Source organism: Neovison vison, chromosome 3 (genome assembly GCF_020171115.1).
Source record: "Neovison vison isolate M4711 chromosome 3, ASM_NN_V1, whole genome shotgun sequence".
Classification (NCBI taxonomy): Eukaryota; Metazoa; Chordata; class Mammalia; order Carnivora; family Mustelidae; genus Neogale; species Neogale vison.
In genome coordinates, this window is record NC_058093.1 from 29736622 (window position 1) to 29748537 (window position 11916).

At 58.2% G+C, this 11916-nt stretch overlaps 2 protein-coding genes across 3 annotated transcripts; one reads left to right on the plus strand and one right to left on the minus strand.

Annotated features, from left to right (window-relative positions):
- Positions 1 to 161: 161 nt before the first annotated feature.
- On the minus strand, positions 162 to 5354 carry CHPF (chondroitin polymerizing factor). Its single transcript, XM_044241676.1, has 4 exons — positions 4805 to 5354; positions 3171 to 3744; positions 2424 to 2603; positions 162 to 1871 (listed from the first exon to the last, which is right to left on the minus strand). The coding sequence occupies exons 1-4, from the start codon at positions 5104 to 5106 to the stop codon at positions 612 to 614; spliced, it is 2316 nt and encodes a 771-aa protein (XP_044097611.1). The 5' UTR covers positions 5107 to 5354; the 3' UTR covers positions 162 to 611.
- Positions 5355 to 5364: 10 nt separating this feature from the next.
- TMEM198 (transmembrane protein 198) lies at positions 5365 to 11890 on the plus strand. Of its 2 annotated transcripts, XM_044241678.1 has the most exons (5): positions 5365 to 5462; positions 5690 to 6440; positions 8743 to 9318; positions 10399 to 10601; positions 10989 to 11890. In XM_044241678.1, exons 2-5 carry the CDS (start codon positions 6275 to 6277, stop codon positions 11124 to 11126), a joined length of 1083 nt encoding a protein of 360 aa, XP_044097613.1. In that variant the 5' UTR covers positions 5365 to 5462; positions 5690 to 6274; the 3' UTR covers positions 11127 to 11890. The 2 variants fall into 2 exon arrangements, with proteins under 2 accessions (XP_044097613.1, XP_044097612.1); XM_044241677.1 differs by lacking the exon at positions 5365 to 5462 and having other exon boundaries at positions 5593 to 6440.
- The last annotated feature ends 26 nt before the right edge of the window (positions 11891 to 11916 follow it).

An 11916-nucleotide genomic window follows, 5' to 3' on the forward strand; every position in this document is an offset into this window, starting at 1 on the left:
TGCCTGTGTGACCAAGCTGGGGCAGGGCTGGGCACAGACATGGCTTGGTCCCTGGGAAAAGGAAACCCAGGCCCCCGCCAGCCAGGACAAGGGAGCCTCCATCCTCACGGTCAGCCCTCCCCGTCCCCAGGCCACCTTTTGAAAACTCAAAACCACGAATCTACACTCAGCCAGTTTATTAAAGGCAGGGAGCTTCATCCAGGTCCAAAAGGGAGAAGTTGGGAGACACCCCACTTCTTCTCTCAGCTGCCCTCTTCCCCAACCCCTCATCTACAGCCCAGCCCCCAGGAGGCCCTAGGAGACCAGGCCGGCGTCAGGCAGACTGCACTGCATAAATACTCAAGAGGCCACAGCCTGAATCAGCAGCGTCAAGGGAGGGGGGCGAACAGGGAGACCAGGGCTGGGACAGGGAGGGGTGGCTCCGGAGGCACCTCCCCTGGGGGCCTGTCCTGGGCCTGAGGACCCACAGAGCCAGAGCGAGGGGGCCCGTGGGTGGCCCTGGGGTCTGAGGCTGCAGCTAGCCCTGTCTGGAGAGGCTTGGCAGGTGGCTCTGGGTTGCTGGGGAGGAGGGGGCATGCTGTCATGCCAGGATTCTGGGGTGCGGGGCGGGCTCAGGTGCTGTTGCCCTGCTCCTGCTCAAAGAGCAGCATGGCTAGCTGCGTGCGGGAGCCCAGGCCCTCCAGCTCGCTCTGGCGGCAGCGGTGGTACAGGTCCTCGCTGAGCCGCGCACTGCACGTCTGGGCCCGGTAGCGCTGCAGCAGCGCGGGTTCCACGGCCCGCAGCACGTGCAGGCTGGAGAAGCGCAGGAACAGCTCATACACGTCCAGGCTCTCCAACAGCTCCTCCTCCTGCTCCGACGCTGCTGCCAGCTGCCCGCGGGCCGCCACGTAGTCAGAGTTGTAGAAACAGGCCTCACTGGCTGCCTGGCGGTCAAAGTGGCCCGTGTCTCGGCCCAGCTCCGGGGGTCCAGGGCCCTGAGGGGGGGCCACGGCCGGGTGGAAGGCCTGGAAGTGCATGGGGAAGAAGGCCTGCCAGCCTGAGATGGCATGCATGCGGCAGCGGTTCAGGAAGTCAGGCGTGAGCACTGTGTCTGGCCCGGCCAGCAGGAACAGTGTGTCCAGTGGGTGCTTCTTGGAGAGCAGATCCATGAGGCGCAGTGGGGAGGGTGCGGCTGTCTGCACACTGAGCCAGGGCACCCGGGCGCCGGGGAACCGCCGCTCCAGTTCAGCCACATGGGCCTTGACAGGTGCAAAGACATCGGCGTGGGCTGCCCGCTGGGCCTGTCGGGGCTCATACAGGAGCAAAAGGGTCAAGGCTGCCGCCGCATCGCCAGGTTCCAGGGCCGCGGCGGCGAAGGCCTCCAGGAAGGCAGGGGCCAGGTCACGCTCGGCTGCAGCCAGAGGCAGTAACACGGTGAGACGTGAGGCCTCTGTGACATAGGGCACAGGCAGGATCTCCACACGGCTCAGCGGCCGCAGCAGCTGCACGCGGCGGGTGAGGGGCCGGCGACCGCCCTGGGGGGTCAGCGCCTCCAGCTGCAAGTCCAGCGTGTATTCCATGCCCCGGGCAGGATCAAAGCGTCGGTAGCCGTTAACCAGCTGTTGCTTCTGGAGCCGCAGGGCTGGATGGTAGCGACGATTGAGCTCTTCCAGGGCTGCCCCCAGAACGTCAGCCACATCGGCCTGGTCGGCACCTCGCAGCGGGCAGCGGGGCGAACCATCAGCACAGGAGAAAGCATGCTGCTCTGTGAAGTAGTCCCAGCGCAGCACCTCAAAGCGGGAGGCCGGGCGGGATGGTGCAGGGATCCCCACAGGCCAGGCGGCTGCCCGCTCCCCATCGGCTGCCAGATGGCTGGTGTTCTGGATCTCCCACTAGGTTGGAGAAACAGACCATGAGTAAGGCAAAGACCATGGCGGGGCCAGCACACAGCTGGAGGACTAAGCAGCTGGCCAGCACTACTTAGGATGGGTCCCCACTCCCCTGCCAACCTCTGCAATCTCAGGGTCCCACCTAACATTTCCCCAGGTTGGGGCAGCCTGAGAGTGAAAAGGGAAGTTTCCAGAGGAGGTGCTCAGAAAAGGCATAAACAAACAGGGACTGGGAAGCTGGTTTGTTCTTGGACTCTAGTGCTAGCGTTTGTTTGTTTGTTTAATATTTTATTTATTTATTTGAGAGACAGAGTGTGAGTGTACAAGCATAAGCGGAGGGAGAGGGAGGGAGAGAGGGAGAAGCAGACTGCCCACTGGGCAAGGAGCCCAACGTGGAGCTCGATTGCAGGACCCCAAGAACATGACCTGAGCCGAAGGAGCACACCCAACTGACTGAGCCACCCAGGCACCCCTCTAGTGCTAGTTTTTACTTCCCTGGGATCTGTGAAATGTCTCAGGACCTGTCCCCTCTATCCCTGGGGCCCCAGGCCATACCTGTAGCTCCTGGATCTCCTGGTATGTGCGTTCCAGCTCAGCTCGGGCAAAAGCTTTGTGCAGCTGGTACATATGTATGGGGTCATGCACAGGGTGGGCTGTCAGGGCGCTGCGGAAACGGGGGTCTCCTTCCTGCACATGTTCCCCAGGGCTCAGCTCCAGGAAGTTATAGTGGACTCCCTGGAGAGAGGAAGAGTAAGGTCCATAATGGAAAGAGGGATGAGATAGCCTCCCCACCCATCCCACCCCCAGTGTGTGCCTCATCTTCCCATCTTATGACCTGTTGTGGACCTGGGTAGTCCACAACAGGATTACTGGGTTTAAGTCTACTTTGACCAGTTGTGAGCCTGTGTGACTTTGGGCAAGCTTCTGCTAGCTCATCTATGAAATGGGCATACGTATCCTACCTCAGTGCTGTTCAGGGGCTCAAAGAAAATAATAATAGCCAACACTGAACACCCACTATGTGCAAGGCTCCCTAATTTTTTCTAATCCTTATAACAACCCTGAGCAATAGTTATTTTCATTGGTCTGGAGAAGGATACTGAAGTTCAGGAGATGCAGTGATATGTGCGCTGTAACCCCAGGTTACAGGGGTAAATAAAATTACCCCAGGTAACAGGGACAGAAATTGACAGCCCTGGCATGGAAAACCCAGGGATATTATTTCCAACTACCCCCTCGCCTCTGAGGGGCAAGTGTACAAGCTCAGACAGGAGGTGTCGGTGGGGCGGCTTATCTGCCCACCTCGTGGTCACCCGTGCAGCCCACCCCGGTGGCATCCAGTATGCAGCGCCCCAGCCACTCATCCGGGCGCGCGCTGACAATGTCGTTGCGGCAGCTTTCCAGGTGGGGGCGCAACTGATGCAGCAGTGTGCGAGACAGCAGCACCCCAAAGCCGCCATGGCAGTAGCGGCCTGGGGCGGGCTCCCCCCCGATGAAGTCCTGCGGCCGGCCCAGATAGAGGTGGGCGGCGGCTGCCAGGCTGAGACGGCCGGCTAGGCGAGCCAGTCCATGGGCTTCGGTGTAGGTGGCATCCGGCACGATGAAGAACCAGTCAAAGTCGTCACCGTGTTGTTCCAGTAGGTGGCGCAGCGCCAAGTGCAGGTGCCCGATGGGCCGCTCCTCGCCCAGAGTCACCACGGCCATGCCCGGCGGTGCCCGGCGGCCCCGAGAGCCAGTCAGGAACACCACACGCTCTAGCCGGTGCCCCAGCGTGCGGTTCACGGCCACACCCAATGTGGGCAACGTGGCTTGTGAGGTCAGCACCGCCACAAGCAGCCTCTGCCTGATGCCCAGCTCCGTGCTGATGTATCGGGTCCTGGGGGAGAAGAGGGAACAAGGTTATCCAAAAGCCAAGAGGGCGGCCAGGAGAGAGCATACACAGGCTCTGGCAGGTCCCATCCTCTCTGGGCCTGTTTCTTTCCCTACACATTGATAAGAACAACAACTCTCTCTTAGGAGTCATGAGGGTTTACCTGAAATACTGGCCTTACCTACACAGTGCCTTGGGGAGATGGCAATATCCATGCAGAGATGAGAGATACACTGTGGGTCTGATTCTCTGTCTCACCACTTAGTTGTGTCCTTGAGCAAGTAATTTAACCTACTGCAACCTCACTCAGTGGCCTGCTCTGCAAAAAGGGGTTGATTGCATCTAATCAAAGCACTTAGCCAAGTGCTCAGCATACAGGTACCCCACACACCACGTATAAATATGCCATGATAATGATAATGCCATGATACCACAAACACATCACACAAAGGATGTAAGGGAATACATGGCATAGGAATGCACTGAGTGTGTTTGGAACAAGGGCAAACTGGGGCTCAGTGGTTCCAGCAACTTACCTTTCATAATGCAGAAGGTAAGTTGCAAAACTGAAATCTGAACTCGGGGTTACTTAGGAGAAAATAATTTCAAGTTATGGGCAGAGGCATTAATGGGATGGTACCTCACCCCTCCCCCACAAATCTCATCCTGAAGTGTCTCACCCCAGAACAAGAGAAACAGGTAGATCCTAGTTTTCTCTTTCCTCTTTCCCTCTCTCTAGGCACCCACCCTATATGTCAGTCATTTCTCCAAATCCAACAGCCCAACTAGGGAGCTAATAGAATCTATTAAGGACGACGGCATAGGATCGAGCCAGTTTAGGAAGGAGAAGGGCAAGTTCAGCTCAGGCCTGGACGGGGCCCAGAACGGGCGTCCGATGGGTTCCACAGCTCCTGGGGAAGCAGGGCCATCGGAAGTCATCGGGGCCAAAGACTTCCTGGCCAGCCGGCCCCTTCCTTCCGGAGCCTGACCCAGCCTCCGGCGGCCTCCCCAGCGCGCCCGTCCCCGACAGTGCCCAGGGGGTGGGGCTGGCGGGGCTGATCCCTACCTGACGGCCTTTTTGGCGGCCTGGCCAGGCTGTGCAGGATGGTAGGGCAAGACACGCGGCTCCCAGTTCTCCCCGGCTCCGGGCCTCTCGCGCTCCGCTCCGGGCTGCACCGAGTTGGGCCGGCGCGCCGCGTTCGTGTTGCCGCGCGGCGGCAGCTCTGAATCTCCGGGTTGGGGCGGCCCTGGGCCGCACGGCTCCTCCACCCAGGTCACGCTGAGCAGACTCAGAGTGAAGCCCAGGGAGATGCCCACGGCCACGGGCCCTGCGGGCCGCAGCACCGACAGCAGCAGCGATGCCCGCATGGCGCCGGGACCGCGGGCCCCCGGCCGCGAAGTAGCCCCACAGCAGCCAGAGGAAGCTCCGAGGGGGCGGGACCGGGGAGGGGGCGGATCCGGAGGGCCCGGGCCAAGCGGGCGGGCCCGCTCCCTCCCCACGGACGCGGCCCTGGTTGAATCCCCTGCGCAGCGCTCCGATCCTCCGTAGGGCGCAGGGTTCCAGCGCTCAGCGCGGGAGCCTCGGCCACCGCCGCCGCTGTCCGACGTGTCACTGCGAGATCCCCGCCCCCGGGGTGGGGTCTCGTGCTCCAGCTACCGGAGACAGAGCAGAAGGGGGAGGTTAAAGGGGAAGGACCCCCGGAAGTGCCCCCTCCTCAGTGCGGGTGAGGGAAACGCCGGGGGCGGAGTCCTCTGCCTCCCCGGCGTGGTTGGTGCGTCCCGGGTGACGTCAGAAGCAGCCCGCCCCTGCCTGGATGGTGCGCCCTGAGTGACGTCAGGAGCAGAGGCCGGAGCTGTCCATCAGCACCAAAGGCCGCGGGCGGGCTCAGGGCATGGGGCCGCGGCTCTGGGGCAGCCCAAGCCCCAGCTCCTGCTCCTTTCCCTTCCCCAGGCCCAGCCTGGGTCCGGAGACTTCGCGGGACTGGAGTGCCAGCCGGTGTTGGAGGCGGAGCAGCGACGCCGCCGCACAGAGACCAGTCCCTCCGGCCCAGCAGCCCCCATCCCCACACGGCGGACTTTTCCCGGACCCCAGTCAGCTGGGGCCTCTGGCGCTCCGCACCCCCGGACCCTCCGACCCCTGTACAGCCTCTTTCGCTCAGAAGCTCAGGTCGCCTCCAGCCCAGGTAGATCTTGGACAATCCCAGATTTAGCCGCCCACAGAGGAGTCTCCTGGCTGCCTCCTTCTTACCGGCAGCACATTGCCCTCCTCTTTCCTCAACCCACTGCCCCTTTTAACTTCTTCATCCTAGCCTCCTTTAGCCGGGCACTTTGTTTTCCTTTGTCTTTTGTCCACTTCAGAAATGCTTGCAGAGCTGCATGATCTGGGCACCACTCCCTTGTCTACTGGTGTCCTTGCCTGGTTCTCCCACTCCCATTCTTGCCCCCATCCTGGTGGAGACCCAGGACTCCTCCTTGACCCCAACTTCCTCTCTGTCAGGCTGACCTGGGAGGGTGACTCCCTTCCATTCCCAGCACTATGCCAGGCACTGTGGCGACACTGCGGTTCCAGCTGCTGCCCCCCGAGCCAGATGATGCCTTCTGGGGTGCACCCTGTGAGCAGCCCCTGGAGCGCAGGTACCAGGCACTGCCGGCCCTCGTCTGCATCATGTGCTGTTTGTTTGGAGTCGTCTACTGCTTCTTCGGTGAGACCCCTACCTCATCCCTTATCTGGGCTCCCCACTGTTTCCCCAATTATTTCTCTAGGTCCCCTCACCCCACCAAATCTTCTCTAGAACATCACCAGCACCACCACCACCATAGCTATCTTTCTTTTCTCTTTCTTTCATCCCATACATGTTCATGGATCATCTAGACTCTAGATCCTAGAAAACACAGGTTTTTGAATTAGGCATGCTTGAATTTGAAACTGGCTTTGCACCTTACTAATTGTGATACTTTAGCCCATGACTGTCTGAGCCTCAGTTTTCTCATCTGAACAGTGGGGACAATGATATTTGTCTCACATTGCGTTGTTGTGAACATAGTAGGCACTCAATAAATAATAGCTATTGTGGTAAAGATGTGTTTGCTAGGTAGGTACTGAATATATTTAGTAGAGTGATTGAACATAGTCCTTTACCACAGGACTTATTATCCAATAGGGGAGAGACTTCTAGGACATTCATCCCTGTAATACATGTTAGGGTAGGCTAAATAGTAGTCACATACATGGGAGATAGCCTACAAGGCAGGCTCTAGTAATCAGGGCTGCTGTGAAGAGTTGTATAGGATGGGGCACTGCACAAGGGAGTTCAGCTGAATAGGTAACTGGGGGCTTAAATCTAGCCCTTGTTCCACTTGCCAAACTCTAGGTCTTGGCACAGGCTGCTTTGCCTAGGGGAAGACAAGACTTTTTCTAATTCACATAAAGGTGTGAGATGGGCTAGTGAAGTAAGTACCCAATGACTACAGCAGGAGTTACAGAATTTCAGAATGGGGAACAAGCTCCATGGGCTGGGGGCCTCCAGGGGAGCATTATAGGCAACTGGAAGAAGTACAAAGGAGGTACAAAGGTCTGGATTCCGGACTGGGCAGAGGTGCCTTGAGATTAGTGCTCTGTAGCCTTCATACCTCTCCCTAGAATGGCTGCGTAGTAGGCACGTATGGGAGCCAGATGGTTCCTCCCCTTCCACCCCCAAACTCTAGCCTGAACAACTGCAGGATGAGCAAGAGGAAATGCCCTTCTAAGGGTTCAGGACACATTCTAAATCTCCAAGGAGTCTGTCATCCCTTGCCCTCCACTGCCCATATCTACTCCCTCTGCAGTTGCTCAGTGCACCCTGACATGCCCTCTCCTGGGCTTTCCTCCACCCTATCCTCCTTAGATGCTCTCACTCCCAGGCTCTTGGACCCTGAGCCCTGCTGTATGCCCTATTCCTCTTTCTAATCCCAGAACCTCCTGGACTTTGATGCCTCCCCTCATTCCTAAAACTCAATCTCCTCTTTATGAACATTCTCTTTAGTGCTCCATGACCCCTTAATCTCCATCTCTGACTTCCCTCTTCCCAACTGTTCAGTATTTACAAATCCCTCACCCTTTCAGGTACTTTTAATGGGTGTAACTTCCATTTTGATGAAACTCCATGACCACTGTTTCCCCTCATAATCCTCTTTGACACCCTATGACCCTAGTGATCCCCAACTACCTCGTTATCTCATTACCTCCCGTCCATCTGTCTCCCTCTATTACTCCAAACACTTTGACCCCTGTGATGCCATTGTCTACACTTCCCCCACCATGATCTCCTATTTCTTTGGCCTCAATATTAGCCTCTCTCAGAAACCCTTTAAAACTCTCAACATTTCCATGTCTGTTGATTTCCCTACTTGCAATGACCTCATCTTCTGGAACCCCTCCCAATAACCCTGCTTCTCCATTCTTTTTGTCATTTTCTAATAATGTCATATCTCTGAAGCCCTGTGACCCCTCAAAGACTTCATCTTTCTGAACCTGTGTTACCCTCATCTCTCAAGTTCTGACTTCTGAATCCTTCATCTCTTTGAGCAGTACCTCCCAAGACCATGATGATTCTGATTGTTGATCCCCCTGTGACTCCAATGACCTATCTCTCTGAGCCCTATGATTCCAAAGATCCTAATGTCCCTATCACTGATTCACTCTTGACTCCAATGACTTATCTGACTCCTGTGACCCTCAAAGACCCAACACTCATCTCAATAACTCTGTCTCTCTATTTTCCCAGTGACTCCCAGTGACCTAGATCTCTGATCTGCCTCGACCTCAGTGGTCCCATCACTGATGCCTTCAGGACACCAGTGACCTGGGGGGGGGGTCTCTGATCTTAGTGTCCTGCTACTGCTTCCCCTGTGATTCCATGTCCATGAACCCTCCAATCTCCTGCCTGGAGTCCGGTGACTTCATTTTGGGCCCTTACTATCCGGTGACTTCATTTTGGGCCCTTACTAGCCCTTGTTCCCCTCCAGGTTACCGCTGCTTCAAGGCAGTGCTCTTCCTCACTGGGTTGCTGTTTGGCTCGGTGGTCATCTTCCTGCTGTGCTACCGAGAGCGGGTGCTGGAGACGCAGCTGAGCGCTGGGGCAAGTGCAGGCATCGCACTGGGCATTGGGCTGCTCTGCGGGCTGGTGGCCATGCTGGTGCGCAGCGTGGGCCTCTTCCTGGTTGGGCTGCTGCTCGGTCTGCTGCTCGCTGCTGCCGCCCTGCTGGGCTCCGCGCCCTACTACCAGCCGGGCTCCGTGTGGGGCCCACTGGGGCTGCTGCTGGGGGGCGGCCTACTCTGTGCCCTGCTCACACTGCGCTGGCCCCGACCCCTCACCACCCTGGCCACCGCTGTGACTGGTGCTGCGCTCATTGCCACTGCCGCCGACTACTTTGCCGAGCTGCTGCTGCTGGGGCGCTATGCGGTGGAGCGACTGCGTGCCGCCCCGGTACCCCCCCTCTGTTGGCGGAGCTGGGCCCTGCTGGCACTTTGGCCCCTGCTCAGCCTGATGGGCGTTCTGGTGCAGTGGCGGGTGACGGCCGAGGGGGACTCCCACACGGAAGGTGAGAGGGTACAAGCCAGGGTGGATGAGAGAGAAATGAGTGGTCAGGGATGGGTGGGTGGGGGACGGAGAGAATGGGGTGTGGGGGAATAGGGCTGTGTACACCAGTGGCCAGGTGAGCTGTGCACACCTCAGAAGAGTTGGAGAGCTGACCCACTCAGGGTCTGGGAAGGCAGGACCTTAGCCCAACCTTCGTTCTGCAACAAGGTATAGGGTTGTGTGGGGTCTGTGGCAAGCCCATTTCAGGCACAGGGGATCCAACAGAAAAGGTCCCTGCCCTCATGGGATTACATTCAAGTGGAGGGAGACAGATAACAGAATGCAGGCACTAGGTAATTCCAGGTCTGGAGTTATATGAAAGAGAAATGCAGGACAACGTGAACAAGTGACTTACAGAGGCTATTATAGATAGGGTAGGCAGGGAAGGCCACTTGGGAGAGGTGACATTTAAGTAGAGTGCTGAAGGATAAGAGGCCACATGCAAAGAGCTAGAGAAGAGGGAACAGCAGGAGCAGGTCCACAGAAGCAAGAGCTTGGCTTGCTGAGGACGTGGGCGGGAGTGTGGTGGGTGGAGGCATGCCGTTAGTGTGGGCCCTTTGGGCCATGACGGGGACTCTAGATTTTACCAGGAAGGCAATGGGATGCTACTGTAGGTTTAAACAGGGGGGCTATAATCTCATTTAGGATTTGGGATGGTCACTCTGGCTGCTAAGTGTAGACAACATCGGGGAGGGCAAGTGTAGAAAGGCAGATCAGTGAGAAGGAGACAGCAGTTGCCCCATTGATGGAGAATGAGGGCTGGTTTAGGTGAGTCACCTGGGGCTCAGGGTGGGAAAAGGGGTAACAGCTGGAGAAGGAGTACTTAGAAGTCTAGGAATCTTCTACGTGACTCTCGGAAGACAAAAACAACTGCAAGAAGTCCCACTTGGGAGGTGGGAGACCAGGAAAGGAAGCGGAAATGGGGGGGTCGCAGACAAGGGGATTCTGGAAGCCTGGAGCCCTCCGATAGGGTGGATCGGGGAGGCCTGAGGAAGACAAGGCAGGTGGCCTGTGAGACCCTTCTCTGCCCCACCCCTCACAGTGGTCATCAGCCGGCAGCGGCGACGCGTGCAGCTGATGCGGATTCGGCAGCAGGAGCAGCGCAAAGAGAAGCGGAGGAAGAAGAGACCCCCTCGGGCACCATCCAGAGGCCCCCGGGCTCCTCCAAGGCCCGGGCCCCCTGACCCGGCTTATCGGCGCAGGCCGGTGCCCATCAAACGCTTCAACGGAGATGTCCTCTCCCCGGTGAGCACCCCGAGCCTCTCCAGCCCCAAAGGGGAAGAAGAGAATGTGGCAGACTCTGCCCCAGCAGGGCTAGGCCTCCCCGGGGGCTGATCACTATCTAGCAGGCCTAGCATTCGTCTACCTATTGTAACCCCTGCCCAATGGGCCAGAGGGTTCCAGCTCTAGGATTGGGGGAAAGGTGTCCTGAGTATGAATATTAATGAGGTATGAGGTATGAACATTAATGAGGGTCTCAGGGCTGTGGACTCCCAGTGTGGTGAGGTCCTGGGCCTAAGGCATGTGGGCTGAGTCTCAGGCCATGGGGTGCAGGGACAGGCTCTCTGCCCAAGGTGGCCTTCTGGGCAGGGTATGCAGTGCGTCTCTCATTCCTGTCTTCACTCCCCACAGAGCTACATCCAGAGCTTCCGGGACCGGCAGACCGGGAGCTCACTGAGCTCCTTCATGGCCTCGCCCACAGATGCGGACTATGAGTATGGGTCTCGAGGGCCGCTGACGGCCTGTTCAGGGCCCCCTGTGCGGGTATAGCGGTCCTGCACACCCGCCCACCTAGACTCTACGGTCACCAGCTCTGCCGGCTTGGGGAGGCCTGCTGGATCACCACACAGCCCACCTGGCCTTGTGGCCTTGGCTGTCCCTCTCCCCACCCTGAAGAGGGCTGGCCTGGCTACCAGAAGGGAGGACCTGTCTCAGGCTAGCCCTGGTCTAAGGGGCAAGCCTCCTCCCTAGCTCCAGAGGGGCTCCTGAGGGATGCGGGGTGTGAGCCCCACTGGGGTGTGCTCAGGGTTGTGAGTGTGTCGCCTGTGTGTGTGTGTGTGTATGTGTATGGAGGGGTGGGCTTGGAGGAGACACTGGGACCCTTGCCTTAGATTTCTGATTGATAGGGCTTGTCTAAGGTTGGCCCTGCCTCCTCTCCCACCGCTGGGGTCCCACAGGCCACTCTCCTGCATGTCAACGTGGAGGAGGTCTGCCTTCCTCCCCCATTGCTCCACCTCTCAAACAGACTCATCTAAGGCTTCTTGTCCTTGTCCATGGGGCAAACGGCAGCACCCCTCACCCTGGTCCCCTGTCCTCTGCAAAGCCACCAGCCTGAGGGCAGGGGCAGGGGAGGGGGGCAGGGGGTGCTGCTCTGGGCTGGGTTAGGGAGAGGGGCTGGGGGAGGGGGCTTCAATGCACGGTGCATGCCTGGTGTCTGTCACACCACCCTGGACACCTCATGCTTCTGTCTCCCCTCACCCCACCCTGTTTTACATATTTTATAAATGTGCCAAACTGTGTGGCTTCTGCCAAGAGTGGTGGTGGTCTTCAGTGGCTGGCA